Raw genomic sequence first — 19716 nt, 5'->3', positions numbered from 1 at the left:
ATATATATATTATAGTATATGTATTTATTTCTTTAAAAAGTTAGATAGCGGTAACAGCTGGATAGAATAGCACTAGGCTCTGAATAGAACATACGACTCAAACTTCTCCTCAGGACTGGAAACAGAGAATAACTTAGTGACAGAGGAGGAGGTTCCTGTATCTTTGCTCAGTGCTTCTCGAGAAAAAGGCCTTTAGCACCAGGTCTGACAGGGTGCTAAATCAAGGGTACTTTGCACAATACTTATCTCGTGATAAAGCTGTTCTCTACTTTTCTCCCTTTATTAAACAGGTACATTCCCATTACTTTCTGTGTACTTATCACCAGGATGAGAAGAGGTGAGATATTTCTGTTCCTACCTGACTTATCTTGGGTTATTAAACAGCATTTTCTAGACTTTTCACTTTGCTAAGGTGAGAAAAGCCTTCTCACTGCTTATCACACTCTTTCACAGTTTATTAAACGTACACCTTAGTCACAAAGGCACTGCAAATAGTAATGTTATTCAAAGTGCAGTAATTAAAAGCAAGCAAAAAATAAACTGACATTAACATGAACTGATATCTGGTTGCTGTGAGCAACTGCTCTTCTTCATAGACTTAACAAGTATTCCTATATTTCTATTAGATCTCCCTATATCTTACCCTTCCACACAATCCTATAAAACTGCAAACCACTGTGTGTATTGGACAGTTGTAGATATACTAACAGCAAAAAAAAATTGCATTCTACCAATGCCACTCTAGGTCAATTCTCCTGATGAGCATCAGACTGCTCTGAATGGTTAGACATAGACATTTCCTTTTTAGATGTACACATTTTTTTTTTCTTAATCACCATCTAGAAATGTGATAATAATTCTGTTGGTGAAGAGTTTCTCTTTTCAACAGATATTCAACCAGAGCTATACTTTTACTTAAATTCTTCAGGCAAATGGTTCTAAGTTTTAATAAAATAAATGTTTATTTAAAATGGTTACAGTGCAGGAAATGCACTGGAAAAAGGAAAAACCCTGAACAGTGCATGACAACTGACCAAACATTACAGCAAAGTACCAATTATACTTCTATGACACTACAACAGTAGTCAAGTTTTGTTCTAAGGGTCTTCAAGACAGTTTTGCACATGTTAATGGAGTCTGTCCTCTTGATAAATATAGGGTGTGGGATGATTATAAAAATGAAAATGGCGCAGGCAGGCAAAGGATGTTAAGCATTTACATGAATTACAGAAGTAATGAGAAAGTCAGGCACGGTGGTCCGTGTTAACAGAAGCATTAAATTCCAAGATGCAAAACGGTATACAGGCCAGCTGAATAAACCAAGAAGCTTTCCTGGTAAGCCACATACATCTGCACATTATAATTTATTGTTAGTAAAGGTCTCTTCTGCACACATTGTGCATGAAGTGTTAAGCATGCTAGCCAGTTTAAAGGCATGTACATTACATGTCATCAGGTGTTTACTTCCTGTCATTACCATGTTCAAAATTCTCATTGCTTTCATAGCAGCCAGAATCCCGGGGAGAGCCTGCATTGTCTGCTTCTGTTAGCAGTTTCTCTTGAGACCCAGAGTGATCACTGTTGCCTGTGATATTCAAAAATAAACAAGGATATTGTTAATATTTCCGTTATCATGAAGAGCAAAGACCCATAAAGAACTATCATACATCTATTATTAGGAGTGTGCTATTACCAAACTGAAAGAACATCATTTGCAAGCACCCATTAATCAGTCAAGTTCATGTTAACTGTCTATATGAGTATTAAATTTCAAGTGTATTAGAGAATGTAAAAAATTTATTTTCCATTGTTTGTTAGGGTTAGGGTTTCCACCTTTCCTACAAAATATACCAGTGGTTTAACTAAAAAAAAATGCGTACAGCTGTTTCTTTTTTTATTGGGTATAGTCTTTGAAAGGCAGAATGGCTTGTCACAAAGGTGTATGATTCATCCATTTTTGGCTCTGGCTGGCAAACATTTAAACATTTCAGACAAAACTATTGGTCTACAATGTTTAGTAAAATGTATCATACTTAGCTTCTAACATGTGTCTTCTAGAAAATGCTCCCACTTGTAGTTCTTCTGTGAGGAAACTCAAACCCCTTATTCAGAAGGTAGTGTCTTGCTCAAATGCGTTAAAGAATAGGAATAGTTTATATGAATTTATAGTAGTGAGTTGATTTTCAAAAACTGAAATCAGATATATAGTGCATATATCTAGTGTCTTTAAAAGACTAGTCATTAGAGGTTCCACTATATAAAAATGACTGAATACAGTGCTATAAAGCTGGGCAGTAGAGGCTTTCCAGAACACATCACACAATGGGTCAGGTGCAGTGGGATCAAAGCTGGATGATGTGTTATCATTTAGGACAGTTTAGGGACTATCAAACCCAGAGTAGCACTTGTACCCTACTGTAGGTCCATCCTGCTCACTATCTAAGCTGGATCCTCTGCAATCACATAAGAGAATGGGTTGGTAGCCATCTGAAGTAACAATACATAACTATGTGCCAGGCAAAAAAAATTGGGGGTAGACAGGCAGAGGGGGATGCTATACCGTAGTGACACACTTAGAGAGGGGAGATCTGTAACCCTTTGGATCTTAACAGTTAGCAAAAATGTAGACTTTTTGTACTTGTTGATCATCAACAATGTTTATGTAGAAAGTAAAATGCTATTTTATGGTAGCTTATGGACTACTTAGTCATTAAATCACAGTGTAACACACACACACACTCCTAAGGCTTAGCAATTTCCAGTTGTAGATATTATTCTATTGACATTGTAAATTAGAAATCCTTACTGTCATACTCCTGTAACAGCTCAATAGCTGTAAGTAGGACTGCTTTGTGTTCTGGATTCTGGATGTTCAGTTCATCCAAATCTTCTTCCTCCAGAAGTTTGAAAGTATCTAAATCTTCATATCCATTGAAGAGGAAGGTTGGCATGTGCTCCTAGAAATTCAAAGTAAGTTAGTTTTTAGAATTAAAAATAAAGAGTAATATAAGAATTTTTAAGATCATGTCTCACATTTTTAATAAATACAATATAATCCCTATGCATATATGTCCTCTTTTATTTAATCATATTTAGGGCATTTTTTTTCAGCTAAGTATGAAATATTGCATATTAATATTCCAAATTTATTTTTTTCCTAGTCAGCAGGGAAAACACTATGCTCCTTTTCATGTGTTTACTTGTTTATACCTTGTTATTTTATTGAAAGAAGCCTGACATTTGCAGAGCTTAGTAGCTCAAACTGAAATGTATACACACGGAGTAAGAGGATGACTCAACCGCCTTGCCCACTCTCTGCATTATGCATGGGGCAAGGAAAAGAGGAAGACAGTTATTATTATTTTATGACTAGGCATGTTCAGGGTTTCACTAACTCCTTGGAGGAGAGACATCAGCCCAAGGTAACACATACTATACTTTTAACTAATCTGTGGCATGTATTTCCATTTACAAATTTGATGTAGGTGGTGCAATCTGGGGCACATGATTAGGGGTATACATACTCTTTTAAGTGACTCTGACTGTAAAACAGATGCTGGAAATATATTATTCCTCCCTGGCAAAGAAGATAATTAATACTCACCTCTCATGCTTCCTATTTCTCATGGGATAAAGAGAAAATGTCAGCTAAAGATGCTACTGAAACAGACATTTCTGGGGATGCCGATTTACTGGTCCCCTGCTGCCCTCATTGGCTGAATGTGAGGACCCCTATGCCACTACTGTAGTGACCAAGAGGCTGGCATGAGGAACCACAGCAATATCAACAAGATTGGCAGCATTAGAAGCAGGCGACGTGAGTGTTTCTTATCTCCTCTACAGGGAGGACTCTATGTCCAGAATCTATTTTAGTGACAGAGTTGCTTTAGTTTTAGAGCCTTGACAAAAAATATCACAGAGAACAGTGTAAGAATGTAGTGCAGGGTCTATTAAACAGAACAAATATGAAAATGTATCAAGAGCCTGAATATCTTTCCCAGTCAGTGTTTAACCAACTTAAGAATTGTATATGCAGTATAAGACATATGTCTAAATAAGTCTAAAAAACTTGCAGAAGGAAAACAGTCCCCCCCTCCAAAAAAAATCCTCCTAAACAATCAATGTATTTTTTTGTTATCTTAAATAAATGATAACGTTATCAACAAATGAGCAGGTCAACAGAGGAAGTGAAAAAATTGCTCCGGTCCATGAGGAGGTTCGAAAGCTGAAGTTATTAAGATTTTAGTGGGCTAACTGTTTAAATGGGAATATAACTCCTTTAGAAAGAATTCCGAGTGCGTCTTTCAGTGCTCCTTATTTGTCAGCATCATGAGTAATTGTCTGCAGTGTTCTACAACAAACCAATATGCTCATGAAATCTGTACAGCCCATATGCACCAAATCATAATAAATAATCATACTGTAATACAAGCTGCTCAGCTATTCCATTAAATACACTCTGTAATATAAGCAACTGATTTCATACTTGGTGGTTTTTATTGCTGAGGTGAAACAGTTATTGTATAAATCTTGGTTTATACCTATAACCTCTATTAAGTTGGGAGTTCAGTTTATATGTGGGGAGTAAAAGAAAAATCACTTTTATTCCTTAATCATTTCAATGCTGAGAAAGCTTGCATATATTTTAGGACTCCTCCAACTCTATGCTAGACAGAAACAGTTTGGCTAGTCAGTGGGTGTTCTCTGAAGGTGGAACATTTAGTGGTATCTAAAGGGAAGCCATATTACTAGGGAAAGCACAGCATTATTTTAGAAAGTTTTAGGGTACTAGAGATTTCCTAAGGACATAGGCCACATTTGTTTACATAATGGAGCCTTAGAAATTTCATAAAAAGTGAAAACATCAACAAACTAGGGTGATGAGGGAGAGGGGGTTCAGGGGGCAGGGAAATGGTCTTAATACACTAACAGGCTCACGAACTGTGTGCAAAGTTCTGTAACCCACAGACATTGTTCCTTAACTGGTCAGATTGCAGTAACTGGAATGGGAGTGGTTACTATGGGTTACCACTAGGGATGCACCGATACTGTTTTTTCTGTATCGAGTACCGATATTTATCTTTTGGTACTTGCTGATACCAAGTACCGATACCGGTACTTCTGCTAGCATGCAGCCGGCTTCCAGGGCAATCAGGAAGCCAGGCGGCGTTACTTGCGGGCTTCCCGGGCATTGATTGCCTGGGAAGCTGCCTTCATGTTCCCTTGGGGCACTGCCGGTCATAGGAAAATCTCCCTGTACCCAGAAGTTCCGGCATCGGGGGTAAGTATCAGCAGCAATAAAAATCCTTTGGCAGGCAAATGAGGAACACAACATTCAGAAACAATTTGATTATTCTGCCACCCACAGGAGGAATTTGACAGGATCTGGCAAACAAAAAAGTGACCAGCCAGGTAGAGCACTTCCCACTCCTAACATGCCTCAGTTTTGTAACAAATGAGGCCTGTGTCATTCAATGAACGCCAAGAAAAGGATTTTATGGTGAGTACAAAAATTATTTTATTCATTGAGGGACATAAGATCAAGAGATGGCTTAAATGCCCCAAAGCAGTCAAATTGAAGTGTGGGCAACACAGCAAACAAAATGCTAACAGGCCCACTATAAAAAAAATGGGAATGCCTGCAGCTTAGAGAGCTGCCTGAAGGACCTTATGCCCAAAGTTGGCATCAGATAAAGCCTGAACATCCACCTGGTAAAACTTAGAGAACATGTTAACAGAAGATCAGGTTGTAGACTTGCAAATCTGGGAAACAGTTGCCTGATGCTAAAAAACCCAAGAATCAGCCACACATCTTGTAGAGTGTGCCTTGACAAGGGTAGCATCCAGTCTTTAACAATAAAAGTTTGAATGATGATCTGTCAACATGAAATTGTGGACTAGGAAACTGGTTTCTCTTTGCAGGGACCATCAGGAATGATACAGAGAGAGACTTTCTAATGGAAGCTGTTGCTATGAGGTAGACACGCCAATGACACGATACATTCAGCCAATGAAGGGAAATCTCCTTCTAATCTACTGGTGCTGAACAGGGGTATGGAAGCACTATGGGGGGGGGGGATTTATTAGAACTAGAGCAGACATAAGCTGGAGCTTTTGCCCTTAGCAACCAGCTGGTCAGTCTTTGTTTCTGTTTGCCAGTGTCCAAATCCTGCTGTAGGTGTCAGTATAACTCAATTGTCTCGGAATCCTGTGTCACCCAATCCATGGGAAAGAAAACGTAATTACGTATCATACAATTACATTACTTTTTGTAAATACTTCTAGGCACTTAACAGAAAGCATGTGCGGTATAGAAATAATTATGATTACAACTGTAAACATTGGATAAAACCGGTATTTCCTCAGTTTTAAAATACATATCTGTGATAGACTCCCTTGCCATTTTAAATTAGCGACAACTTGCCAGTGACTGGATTGCTAATAGACCATGTACCATTTACTATAGCATCACTCCCTTGATGCCCATTAGATAAGGTTTTGGTTGCACCTGTGGTTTTGTGGCTAGTGGCAGAATCACCACTGTAATATGGCACTAAATAGGGCACTTGGTGATCTTACTATGTCTGAATTCACTTTATATTGGGGAGTGTTATAAAATGCTTTTACTATATGGATCTTAAAAGAGAACTATGGGGTAACCTTTTTTTCCCATAGTTCTCTGTAGGGTCACATTGGCACATATACTAATGTCCTTCCATGATCCAAAACTCAGTATTTAGCCAGCTTTTGCCCGCTGTGTGCTGAAAGCATCACAGCCAGGACGGATCCCGACAATACTGTCGAGAGCCACCCCGCTGGCTGATTGACAGCGCACTCTGCCTATCTAGAGGCAGAGCCAGCTATGCCTGTCCCCTCCCCTGTCCGCCCCTCCAGTCATTGCTGTAGAATCAGAGAGGGGGAATCCTTGTGGGGAGCGTTAAATGAGTCACCGCTCTCTACAGAGAGATGATCGGGAAAGTGAGCGAATGGCGGTATGTTTTCACTCACTTCCCGATCAATAGAGCCGACCTGTGACAGTTTCAATGTCACACGTTTGCTCTAACTATGGGGATGAGTGTAATTCACTCACCCCATAGTTTTCCTTTAATATATAGTTAGGTATAAAGATTTTCTAGAGAATTATTATTTTTTTTATTCTGTAAAGGAGATCGAGTTTGGTCTCTGGACTAAAAAGAGCCTCAAATAAATTTCCAACCTTAAGATTGATGCGATCCAAAAGCTCTTCAACAGACTTTGGCTTTGGTGGCCGTCCCTTACGTCTTCTCCTGGTTGGTCGCTTGGGCTTCTCTTCAACTTCATTGATCACATCCACATATATGAACTTGAAAGTGCCAACCTTATTGTTTAAAAGACCCATCCATGTGCCCATTGGAGGCTTGCTTATAATTTCAATGATGTCCCCTTTCTGCAGTAAAGGAATTGAGAAAAGTGTTCAGAATTGCCAAAGTGCTTTCAAAAACAACTATTAGGGATTGTTATCAGAGTGCTAAGTGTTACCCAACATTGCATCTACTGCAAAGTGCGTGTTAGTGAATAAGCTTACCTTGACGTACTGCGCAATAATTAAGCATACGCTATTAAATGCCTCAAAGGAGCTAATGTTGTTCAAAACAAATCTGTTTCAATATGTTGGAGCCTCTATTCCTCAGAACATATTAAATACAGAGTTTTAATCAGCTTTATTCCAAAAGATAGGTGGATATCATTACATAGAAATCAGCAACAGTTTTGAACACTACTATAACATATCTGTGTAAGCCATAAAGCATAGATATTGTGGGTCAGGAAAAACAGCAAACCTCCTTTCCCAGACAGCTAGCCTTTTTACCTTTCAGTCCAAATGTTCTCACATATGTCTCAACAAAGAGCTGATGAAATACCTTTTCAATTATTTCTTTCTCATCTGAAATCTAATGTGAAATTAGGTAACATTATCCTAATATGGTTGAAAACTAAGAAAATTTAAGCCTATGAGGATCCAGTTGACATCATTAGCCAAGGCTTCTCAGAAGGGAATGGAAATGTTTGGTCAAATTGGAAAACCTTGCTCAATCTCTTTTTTTACACAGTAGGTGAGTTGAGGGCATTGTGATTGTTTCTGCATGTCTCTGCCATTACAAGATGCTTGACACACGTGCATAGAATAATTTTTATTCCTACCAGCACACAGTTACCAGTTTTATCATACTAATAACCACTTCTATCGTACATAACATTCATAAAACTGGAATTTTACCCAGATTGGCATATATAAAAATACATATATAATAAGGGTTGTCCAGATACCAGTGCCGGTACCTGGTATTTTCACGAGAACTACCAGGGTTGCAGGGGTTGCAGCTGGGACCTGGCTCTGGCTCTCCACCACTGTCCTGAAATCATTAGTCCATATAGTTTTAGAAAAACTGTCACATGACAATAAACAAAAACGTATCAGTACTTGTATCTGTGAGTACTTGGACAAGTATCAGTACATGTACTTGTAAAAATGGTATCGGTGCATCACTTATATATAGTTATTAAAAAAAATAATGCATTAAAATGGGGATTTACAAATCCCAGGAGCTCCGTATGCTCCTTACAAATGACAGCTGACTCTTAACTTTTGAATTTTTCTCTAGTCTGGTCCTGGAGCTGGAAAAGTATCTGTACTTGTACCGAGTACGATACTTGGTTTCTGAACATCCCTAATATATAGCCATAGCCAATAATCTTGGCACCCCTGCATTTCCGTCAGAAAATGCATCACTTCGCACAGAAAATTGTTGCAATTACAAATGTTTAGGCATTCTCATGTTTATTTCTTTTGTTTGTATTGGTACAAAAAAGTGGAGAAAAAAAAGCCAAATCTGACACATTCCACGCAAAACTCCAAAAATGGAGCGGACAAAAAGATTGGCACCCTCAATTAATATTTGGTAGCACAGGCCTTGGGAAAAATAACTTAAATCAATTAGTTTCTTACATCACTTTACTGGAATTTTGGACCACTCTTCTTTTGCTCCAGGTCTCTCAGATTGTAAGGGTTCCTTTTCCCGACTGCTGTTTTGAGATCTCACCACAGGTGCTCTATGGGATTCAGATCTGGACTCATTGCTGGCCATTCCAGCACTCTCCAGCGCTTTGTCTGAAACCATTTCTGGGTGCTTTTTGACGTGTACTTCGGGTCATTGTCCTGCTGTAAGACCCATGACATCTGACGGAGACTCAACTTTCTGACACTGGGCCCTACATTGCACCCCTTTGGTAGTCTTCAGATTTCATAATGCCATGCACACAGTCAAGACATCCAGTGCCTGAAGCAGCAAAGCAACCCCAAAATATCAGTGAACCTCCACCATGTTTGACTGTAGGGACTGTATTTTTTTCTTTAAAGGCCTAATTTCTCTTTCTGAAAACAGTAGAATGATGGGCTTAACCAAAAAGCTGTAATTTTTTTTCGTCTGTCCACAGCACATTCTCCCAAAAGGATTTTGGCTTCCTCAGGTAAGTTTTGGCAAACTCCAATCTGGCTTTTTTGTGTTTCTGTGTCAGCTGTGGGGTCCTCCTGGGTCTCCTACCATAGCGTCCCTTTTCATTCATACTTGACAATGTTGTGCACAGTAGACACAGGAACATTAAGATCTCTGGAGATGGACTTGTAACCTTGAGATTGTCCATGCTTTTCCACAAAAACTTGGAATGCAATTATTTCTTGCAATTTGGAGAAGGTGCCAATAATCTTGTCCAGTCCCTTTTTGGGGTTTTGCATGGAATGTGTCAGATTTGGCTTTTTGTTTTTCTCCATTTTTTTTGTCATACCAATACAAACAAAAGAAATAAACATGATAATGTTTAAACACTTGTAATTGCAACAATTTTCTGCATGAATTGGTGCATTATCTGACAGAAATGCAGGGGTACCAAGATTTCTGGCCATGACTGTATATACTTATGTATTCTATATTATTTATTCCACAACTTTTTCTGATAGATGAACAATGCAAGGCTGGACTTAAGTTTGCTGACTATGTATAATTCCGGAGAAATACCACTCTCTCAATTTTCCTGAGAACTGTTATATTTAAAGGATACCTACATTTTAAAGGATAAATGTAATATATTGCAGCTTACCAATGCTTAAATGTAGTGGCTGCATTAGTTTTTCTTTTGGGGGGCTTTTTCCCTTTATTTGCACTTACGGTAGTGACCTAGCTATTAGGTCTGTTATGTTTCAACTTCCTTTAACAGATCAAGCTGTCCTGCAAAAGTGGCAGGTAGAGGGTTGAGACAAACCATTTAACACTGACAAGGAGCTTTGAATAGTTTGCTTTTTCCATATATGTAAAACTTTAATCCCAAAAAGCAAAACACTGTTGCTGTAACTGCGTGTAAAGTGTAAAGAGTTTGGCTATATTTGTTAGTAGAGTCCCTCTAAATTTGCTAGTGCATCTAATACTACCCTCTTCATAGGTTGAGAATGCTCCACTGCTCATCCATAGAATGTAGCCAGCCTATGACAGGAAGTGTGTTACTGGCCAGATCACCGGGTGAAAATAAAGGGAAAAAATTAAAACTAATGCTGCTACCATATTTAACATATGGTAAGCTGTAATATATTAAAGGTTTGTTTTTGGGTTTAGATATCATTTAATGTATGTTCATATGTTAAAATATTTTTTAAATACTTTTTTTCCCTTTTAAAGTTGACCTAAACCCAAGGATAAATGCACTGTATATATATTGCAGCGTGCCAGTTCTAAGACGTGTTGGCTGCATGAGATTTCTAATGTCAGGATACGAACATTTTTGTACAAAGTACACCTGTTCATCCTGCCAGAAAGGTAGCACGCTGGTCACTTCAGGTGAGCAGAACTGAAAGCACAAACAATGTTATCTTCCTTTTAGGACAAATTTTGTAAACTATTTCCCTCCAATGTAATGGAGATAAGCAGAGGAGGATATGTTTGTAGTCCAAATCAGGAGAGCAACCTATGGTGTTAACCATGGCTCCTCAATAAATACAATGCAGTGAATGAGCATTGCCACTCTATGAAGGGAATGTGTTAATGGCAGGATTACCAAGTGAAAAAAAAATGATCAAAGTACTGGTAAGCTGGAATATATTATTTTTATTTTTGGATTTAGATAAACTTTAAATATAAAAATGAAAATAGCAACTATATTGGCAGAATGCATAGACTCATTTTGCCTTAGGTTCCTTAGATTAAAATCTATTGTTTTCTGGAATAAATCATGGCAAATTCAGTACAATTAGTTTTAGGAGTTAGCCAATTAGGGGAACTCCGGAGACATGCTTTGACTAAATAAAATGAATTACTACAGCATATACTGCCAGCTGATCTCTCAGGAGAGGGAAGGATAAGTCAATGAGCTCTTCGGATTTTCCAAAGCAAAAATATTGTGCTTTTCCATGTAAATCCACTGCTACTTGTGTGCATGTGGAGAATAGAGAACCTCTGAGGGTCAGTTAGTGGCCATGGCCAGCTTTAAATAACATATAAGCTGAAAGCAGTCAATTAGGTGCTCTTCCCAACATGCTTAGCAAAGGTCATTGCCAACATGATAATATTTAATATGCGATTGCTGTGATATCTGATTAAATACTATCACAAATAATATTGGAGCATCCTGCTTAACTGAGTAATGTTTCAATTAATCTGCTACTTTGTCCAAGGGTTTCAAAATAGGTAAAACAGGTGGTATTATTTCCATGAAGAGATTTGAACATCATTCAGTGCACAAACATATAAACTATATATTAATATAAATTAAGTAAATGGCAGAAAAGCATCACACAAATCTGTCCATGCCAACCTTGAGTTTCAGGGAATCAGAGTCATAAGGGCTAGGAGTGAAGTCTGTGTGGACCTTAGCTCGGCCACAGAAAGGTCCTCTGTATGGCGGCTCCTCATCATCACCATCCTCAGACTTTACGCTCTCTCTGTTGCTGGCAGATGAGTCTGTTGTGCTGACAGTTTGGCCACCTGATAAAACAGATTCACAACAGAATGAAGTATTCAACTAAAAGCAATACTTATTTATTGTGAACGTTTTTCTTCTCAACTGTATTGTTGCAATCTGTACAATGGAAATTATCTTGTTTCTAAGCTAGGAAGGGTAATGAGGATATTATGCAAGCCTTTTAACATAAAATATATAGTTAAGCTACAAAATGAAGATGGAAAGAATGTTAAATGGCAACAGACAACAATTAAGCAGGCATGTGTAGAAAACCATCTGCGGAAGCATTCTGTCTCTCAATTGATATTCTGTGCACTTTGTAAACAGAGCCCTATGAATAGAGTACATTCAGAGAGGTAGATGAATGAAAAGGACAGGCCAATATCTGAAAAATACACATGCTTACTCATTGAACTTTGTCCACTCAAGGAACTTCGAAGACTTTCCACTGAGCCCCCAGCTTTCAGTTTTGGCTTATCAAGTGTGCTGGTGGGGGGATGGGGAGATTCAGGAGAGCCAGGCATGCCATCTATGCTTGAGTCCTTGAAAACATCAATGACAAAAATAAGTTATACAATGTATCTCAAGTATCATGAACATTATCTAAGACATGAAATCTTTTATAAATATTAAAGTACATGAATAGTAGTAAGATGGTTAAATGACATCTTACAAACTAAATAAAAAATATTGGTTGAGATGTGATCCCCTTTTTAAAAAGTTGCATTGCAAAGTAAGCTCCTTCCTAAAGAATGTGCATGTGTCCACAACCCCTGTCTCTGGAAGTGCTAGTCTGACAGGGTTCTCTCCTTCCCCTACATTACTAGAGAGGTTGAGGTGACGGTATATCTCTGTAACAGAATTTCAGATACAGTAAAAATCCAACAGGGTTCCAAACCTTCCCCACATCTAAAACTAAAAAGAGAAGATTTTTTGCTTGACAAACACTTTTAATATATATTTACCTCACTAACAAAAACAAATATGTTCTACTTTGAAGTTTACCAATCACACTCTTTAATTGCCACCCTTTACAGACTGGTGCCAAATGGAACAATAATGGAGGAATATACTGCCTAATAGGGATGGAGACAGAAATACAAATTTGACAGAGGTAATGGCTTGTTTATACCTAGAGCACTGGTAAAACATGCAGTACCAGGTTCTTTAATGCAGCACATGTACATAAGTACGTGCATTACAAACACCAAAACACACACAGACAATGCACTGATTCAGCATAACACAGTGCATGATGTGCAGAAAAAATACTATAGGAGCAATTGTTCCTGCATTGAGGCAATTTCAAAATGAATAGGCTCTATTTTTTCCTTTCTCAATCACTAAAAAAGGTTTGTCTAGTGTCCTACTTTAAGCATAACATACAAGTCACATGTTCTAGTGGACTGGTCAGTACTAATTGGTTCTTGCTGTCGCACTTGCTCTATTTCAAAATTGCAATTACACAGGGTATACGGCAGTTATTGAATTTAAAATGGAGGCAATCAGACTTGTCAGTCATTATTTACATGCTGGCCATTAAAAATAAGCTTGTTTAAATCCATTAAAATGCAGTGGGCTGGAGGTTCTTATTCAACACAAACTCAGCAATATTACTGCAGACAAACTGTTTAGCCTTGGAAAATTACAATGAGCAGAAATAGCATCTTGTCTTGTGCGTGATGCCAAGACAAGTTCAGACAGGCCAAGTACATGAAACTTACCACTGGTCATAAAACTAGTTAAATGAAACCTGTAATTTGCATTCTGCAAGACTAGCGGCAAATGGATTTAATTTCTACAGTAGCAGCTGTCAGCTGGAATACAGGAAATATAATGTGTTCTCTAAACCAAAATCTAAACCAAACCAAAATCTCCGCTTTGAGTGTTGCCAACAATCAGAAACAGAGCATCAGAGCCCAATGAATAATGAGTCCAGTAGGCATGTAACTTGTCTACAGTTGTTTGGTTTACACTTCATATATAAAAGGCAATGGCAATAGCAGTTCAGAGGCACATGTTGTAATTTAGTCAGGCACATGGTGCCATGCTACAGTCTGCTGGCAGTCCCATAAATGGTTCATCTTTATGCTTTAAAAGAGAAGAGGTGGCTGATGCTAGTAAAGCTTATCTCAGACAAAAGGGGCTTGAAAAATATACGACCAGGTTTTCTAGCTTGTGTGATTGTCTCCACTGAGGGCGGTTAATTGTTAGGCATGTCTGTTTTCTGATCTGCCTAAAGCATGCCTATATTGTGTGACTTTCATATCATGTCTATGGCAAGCTTAACTCCTGCTGCTCTTCTTCGGAAGCAACCTTGCAGCCTGAAGCACAAACAAAGCCTGAAATTGTAACATGCAAAAGGCAAATAGGTGTAACTATTGTTGAGGTCTTGGTTGGCATAACTACTACTTCCCTTAGATTACTATGGAGCATTCATGACACTAATAGACATTGTTACAAATGGTGTTCATATCACTCACGAGCAGGGCCTTCCTAACCCTTCTGTATTGTCTCCCTTTATTTTTATTTATTAGGTGCTAGGCAAACTGCTGGCACTATATAAACCCCTAATAACAATAATAATAACATTACTGAGCATAGTCACTGTCATAGCTGTATACCAATTTATAGGTAATGCATGATGAAAACTGTAGTTACTCACTGGAGGTGCTTGACCCCAATGTGAAGTCAGTAAAATATGTTTGAAAACTGCTCATCTACTGTCATCAAACATACAACACAAATATAATTCAGCAACCTACAGCACCCAATTACACTTCAGTTTACTGAGGCCACATAAGTGATGTATTTTGTTAATTGAACCAGGGATATCCCCAGCCAAGGTGTCACCCGGCGGCCGTGTGCGACGTCATCACGTACGTGTGCAATGACGTCACGCATGCTTACCTGCCGGCAGCCATCTTGGTGATGGATGCTAGCAAAGAGAAGAGGGGATGTTCACCTGATAGGATAAGGTATGCTCTCTCGTACAATTGTCGGGCTCTTGGTCCATGACCAAGTGCCCGACTTTTCAGAGGGGGTGACACCAAAATGACTGTCACCCGGGCCGCACCCCCCTTGTGAGGCCTCTGAATTAAACTCTGTTATAGGAAATAAGTTCAGTACTTTCAGGTAGTCATTATTGCTCTGATCTAGGATTTGTAATAAGTAATACAAAAATCTAATTCCTGATTTCATAGCATAATCAGCTTTTTGCAATGTCAAGGTGTGTAAAATCAATAAAACATATTTAAAGGTTTCAAACATTCAGTCTACTGGCAATACTAATTCTAAATTTAGAGCCTAATAAAAACTTTTTATATTGCTTTGAAAAGCAGGAAAGCGATTTAGAACACGCATGGGCAACCTTGGCATGCCAGCTGTCATGAAACTACAAACTCCATCATGCCTCTGGGAGTCAGAGTCTTGCAATGCTTCATGGGACTTGTAATTTCACCATAGCTGCAGTGCCAAAGTTGCCTACCACTGGGTTAGAAGGGCTTGTTTTCCCCATATCCAGACCAGAACAGTTTGTTCCCGGACCAAAGAAACCATCCCAATGTATCCCTATGGTATTTCTGGGCTCTATTCACACCAGCGCAGTCCGTTCTGGTCCAGACTAAAAAAAAGTCCTCAATGAGCACACAGACTGCAATAAAACCCTTTAGGGCAGTAGTTCTCAACCTGTGTAACCTCAGGACCCACATTTGTCCTCGGTCATTAAATCGCGACCCAAGTTGCACTGCAATGGAACACATGGCATCGCGGTACTAGGCATTCCAATGCGGGCGATTGAACTGTGGGTGAGAGGTGCATTTGATGTGCCATTCTAATGAACGGCAACGCAACGCACCTCCCACACCAGAACATGTGGTAGGTGCGATTGCAAGGTACAGGGTGTTAATCGCATGGGACTGTGTGATTAACGCAATGTACTAGTGTGAACGGGCCCTCAAAAACACTGAAAGACACACACGACCACAAACACAATCTCACACACATTCTCACACACACACACATCAAAAAAATATATTTTTTCTTTTCAAGAGCCACCCTGTCTCCTTACCTTACGAGAACTGCAGTGGATCCTCAATCTGGGATCCAGTGTGGGCTGCTGTGCTGTGACAGAGCTCCATCCATATGTGCATTGCTTGTACAGTGCCATTGTGCACCCTGTAGAGGTGCTGAGAGCCAGAATGTGACATTACTGCAGTCCAGGCACCTCTACAGGGCACGCAACGGAGCTGTAAACAATGCAAGTATGGATGGAGCTCCCTCGTGGCCATACCCCCAGACCACCCCACCTCAAGCTGACACTCAGCGCAAGGCAGCATATTTTGAATGCCTGTTTGGCGAGAGAACGGACACTGGTGCACTAGGGGAAGGCTGAGGAGACTCTCACTTGGAAAAGTGGAAGGTATGTGGTGACCTACTTTTGGATCAATAGCCAACAGTTGAGAACTAAGCCTTTAGGGCTTGTTAACACCATATCTGGACCAGATCTGGAGCAAATCTGCAAACCCACTGAAGTGCATTTTTGCCACTTTGTGTTCCTCAAAATGGGCTTTCAGTTGCAGTCCAGTGTGTTTGCATATGTTTTTAAAGCGTTTCCATGAGTTCCAGTGCATTTCAGACCAGAGAAAATGAGACAAACAATCTTTTTTTTGTTCTTGACTGGAACGGACTGCGCTGGTGTGAACAGAGCCCAGAAATACATTGGGATGTTTTTTTTTGGTCCAAAACAAACTGTTCTGGATATGGTGTGAACAAGCCCTAAGAGCTGGTTCACACTACAAACAGTGCGTTCCAGAGTGCTCTGGTGATCGCACTGCGGGGGGAGGGGGCATGGCTGCGGTGCCATTGACTTCAATGCAGCACCACCACCCCCACCCCAGAGTGCGATACAGTGCATTCCAGAGCTTGACCGCTCTAGAATGCAGTGTTTATGGCGTGAATCGGCCCTTAGAGAAGGCCCATTCACACCATGTCCAGACCAGATCCAGACCAGAATGTTTTTTGTCTTGTCTAAAAACGCATACCCATTCAGTGAGGCTAGTTCACACCTCTGCGTTTAGTTCCAAAATGTTGCAGTGATAGGAATGATGGAGATAAGAACTAATGGGATGTCTTTGCAACTGGTAGAGAGACAGGAAATGCACCACATTTTTAGTACACTGGGGAAGATTAAACCGTAGGTTTTTATTTCTGTATGTGACTCCCTGTCCCCTATTTAACCTGTTGTCACTGAGAAACACAGCAAGGGTAAACACTCCCAATGTCATAGTCACAAGCTGCAGCAAAAACCTGATAGAGATTTCAAACCCTTACTCACTCTATTCAAACCTAAAAGGAAAGAAAACCTAAAAGAAAAGTTCTAGCTGGAGCTGGGTTTTAATGACATGCTCTAAAATATTTAATTATAGTTTGCAATCCATTTGGTATACAAAAATATTTTTTCAATGTTCAGAATACATAATATGTGTAATATACATTTGATATATTCTAGATAATATTAATTCCTCATATACAATGGCCATTACATAAAAACGACCTTGCTACAACTGAAGAACCTAACATTGTCTTTGGTTTATAAATAAAAATGTGGTAGAAGACAAATGTACAATTTGCACAGAAAAAAAAACAAAAACGTTTTATTGGAACAGAAGGTAAAGAGGCAGATTGAAGCAAACATCAGCCATCAGCTGCATGAGCGCAGCATTCAATTTAAATGTGTCAGGATGACATATTGGATGGATTAGTAAAGTAAACCACTATGTCAGCTCTCTCTAGCATGCAGATCGTTTGTCTCCTCTCATGAGTGAAAGACATACACTTAGACATTTCCTCTTTTCTCACCGTTTATAATACTCCCTAAATAATATAGGTTGGCATCAGAGTCAGCAACATTAATGGTTAGCAATGCTATGGGGAAATCACACGAAGGATCTGAAATTTCAGCTTTACAATATTCACTCACAGAACCTTTAAATCTCAGTGTCTTTATATTGCACACAATCAGATTCAATAACACTATTACATTATGTGCCATTTTATAAAGCCCTTTATTAAGTACCCCCTTTATCTACTCTTTATCAAGTACCCCCTTGTGTGGTTTAGCTCCTCTTAGGTAGTCCCTTACTCACAGTAATCGTTAATATTTCAGGGTTTTCTAAACAATTTATTTTTTCAAAAACAGCAAAGTAGTATTGGCTTATAGAATAACCTGTAATAATAAACTTAAGCTGGCTATACACTGCTTGAATTTGAATGCCAACACCACTCCATTCAAATTTTGTCAAAGGAACTGGGGTAAAAATTGTTGACTGACCAATGCACCCGCTAAATATGTCAGACCAATGCACCCGCTAAATATGTCATAAGTATTCCATAAGTACTCCTGCCTGACAACTAATGTGTTATATTCAACTATAATAAAATCAACAATCAATGAAATTATAAAAATAGGGGAACGCCCTCTCTGTGTTGATAGCCTATGTTACATGAAAATATCACTTTCCTAAATAACATTGCTTCAATGAACTGCCGCTGTTTACTGCTAAGATATGTAATTAGATCCAGCAGATCTAAGTGCTTTATTAACAAGCTATACTACGTGTGCTGTAGGTATGTTAACACCAGAGGGCAGTATTTGTCAAAGGACTGAAAAATGGTTGACTTTGTACATTTTCAATCAAATGATGCTATTTATAGGAAAAAAACAAGGGAAAAGAGAAACATAAAAGAGTTGTTATGCACAGTGACCAATCAGAGCTAATGGTTCATTTTCTCAGATGTAAAATTTGAAACCTGATTTGTGACTATGGCTAGCAATTCCAATGTCACTCCCTTATTCTTTTCTCTAGTACGTTTCTTATAAATATTCCCTTAACTGTAATTGTCAACACTGGGTGGAAAACTTGGAAATGCACTGTATTCTTTAATGTTTTTTCTTTAACCACTTCAAGACCAGGTGTTTAGACCCCCTTCCTGGCCAGGCCATTTTTCAGTATTCAGCGCTGCAGTACTTTGACTGAAGTTTATTCCGTCATGCAACGCTGTACTGAAATGAATTTTATACCATTTTTTAGGGACAGATAGAGCTTTATTTTGGTGATATTTAATCACCACTGGGGTTTTTATTTTTTACTATAATTAGGAAAAATGAAAGAAAATTTTGAAAAAAAAAAGTTTTTTTTTACATTATGTTAGGAAACATTTATTATTACCCAGTTTTTTGGTAAAATATAAAAGTCAGGGTCACGTCGGATAAATAGACACCAAACATGTCAACCTTTAAAATTGCGCGCACCCGCGAAATCGCAGAAAACTACCATACCCAAAATTGGCCATAGGCGACACTTTAAAAGCTTTTACCGCTCATCAGTTTAGTGTTATCAGTGATTGATGGCCCTAGACTTATTGCTCTCACTGCGACGTTCGCGGCGATATGTAACATGTGCGGCGTAATGGGTGCAATCGTCGTTTTTGCACGTATGCGCCCCCGACGCATGTTTGCATGCGTGTATGTATGGGTGGGGACTTAAAACATTTTTTTATTCTTTTTTATGTGTTACTTTAAACTTTTTTGGGGGGGAACTTAAATTTTTTTTTACTTTTTTTTTTACTAAACTTTATTGCTATCACATACGAGGCTAATATGCATTTTATTTATGCTGCATTTTCTTTAAAAAAAAAAAAAATTACACCTAACCAAAAATGTATACGAAG

At 38.8% G+C, this 19716-nt stretch overlaps 1 protein-coding gene across 1 annotated transcript in view; it reads right to left on the bottom strand.

Annotated features, from left to right (window-relative positions):
• SASH1 (SAM and SH3 domain containing 1) overlaps positions 1–19716 on the bottom strand; it is a 187411-nt gene that overhangs the window by 19457 nt on the left and 148238 nt on the right. Inside the window, exons 13-17 of the mRNA XM_018559386.1 lie at positions 12392–12527; positions 11839–12008; positions 7217–7426; positions 2807–2957; positions 1478–1585 (exon numbers count right to left, since the gene is read on the bottom strand). Coding sequence (XP_018414888.1) covers positions 1478–1585; positions 2807–2957; positions 7217–7426; positions 11839–12008; positions 12392–12527 — 775 coding nt within the window. The remainder of the gene's footprint in view (positions 1–1477; positions 1586–2806; positions 2958–7216; positions 7427–11838; positions 12009–12391; positions 12528–19716) is intronic.

Source organism: Nanorana parkeri, unplaced genomic scaffold (assembly GCF_000935625.1).
Source record: "Nanorana parkeri isolate BGI_ZX_2015 unplaced genomic scaffold, ASM93562v1 scaffold391, whole genome shotgun sequence".
Taxonomy (NCBI): Eukaryota; Metazoa; Chordata; class Amphibia; order Anura; family Dicroglossidae; genus Nanorana; species Nanorana parkeri.
This window is presented reverse-complemented; position numbering and strand designations above follow the sequence as displayed.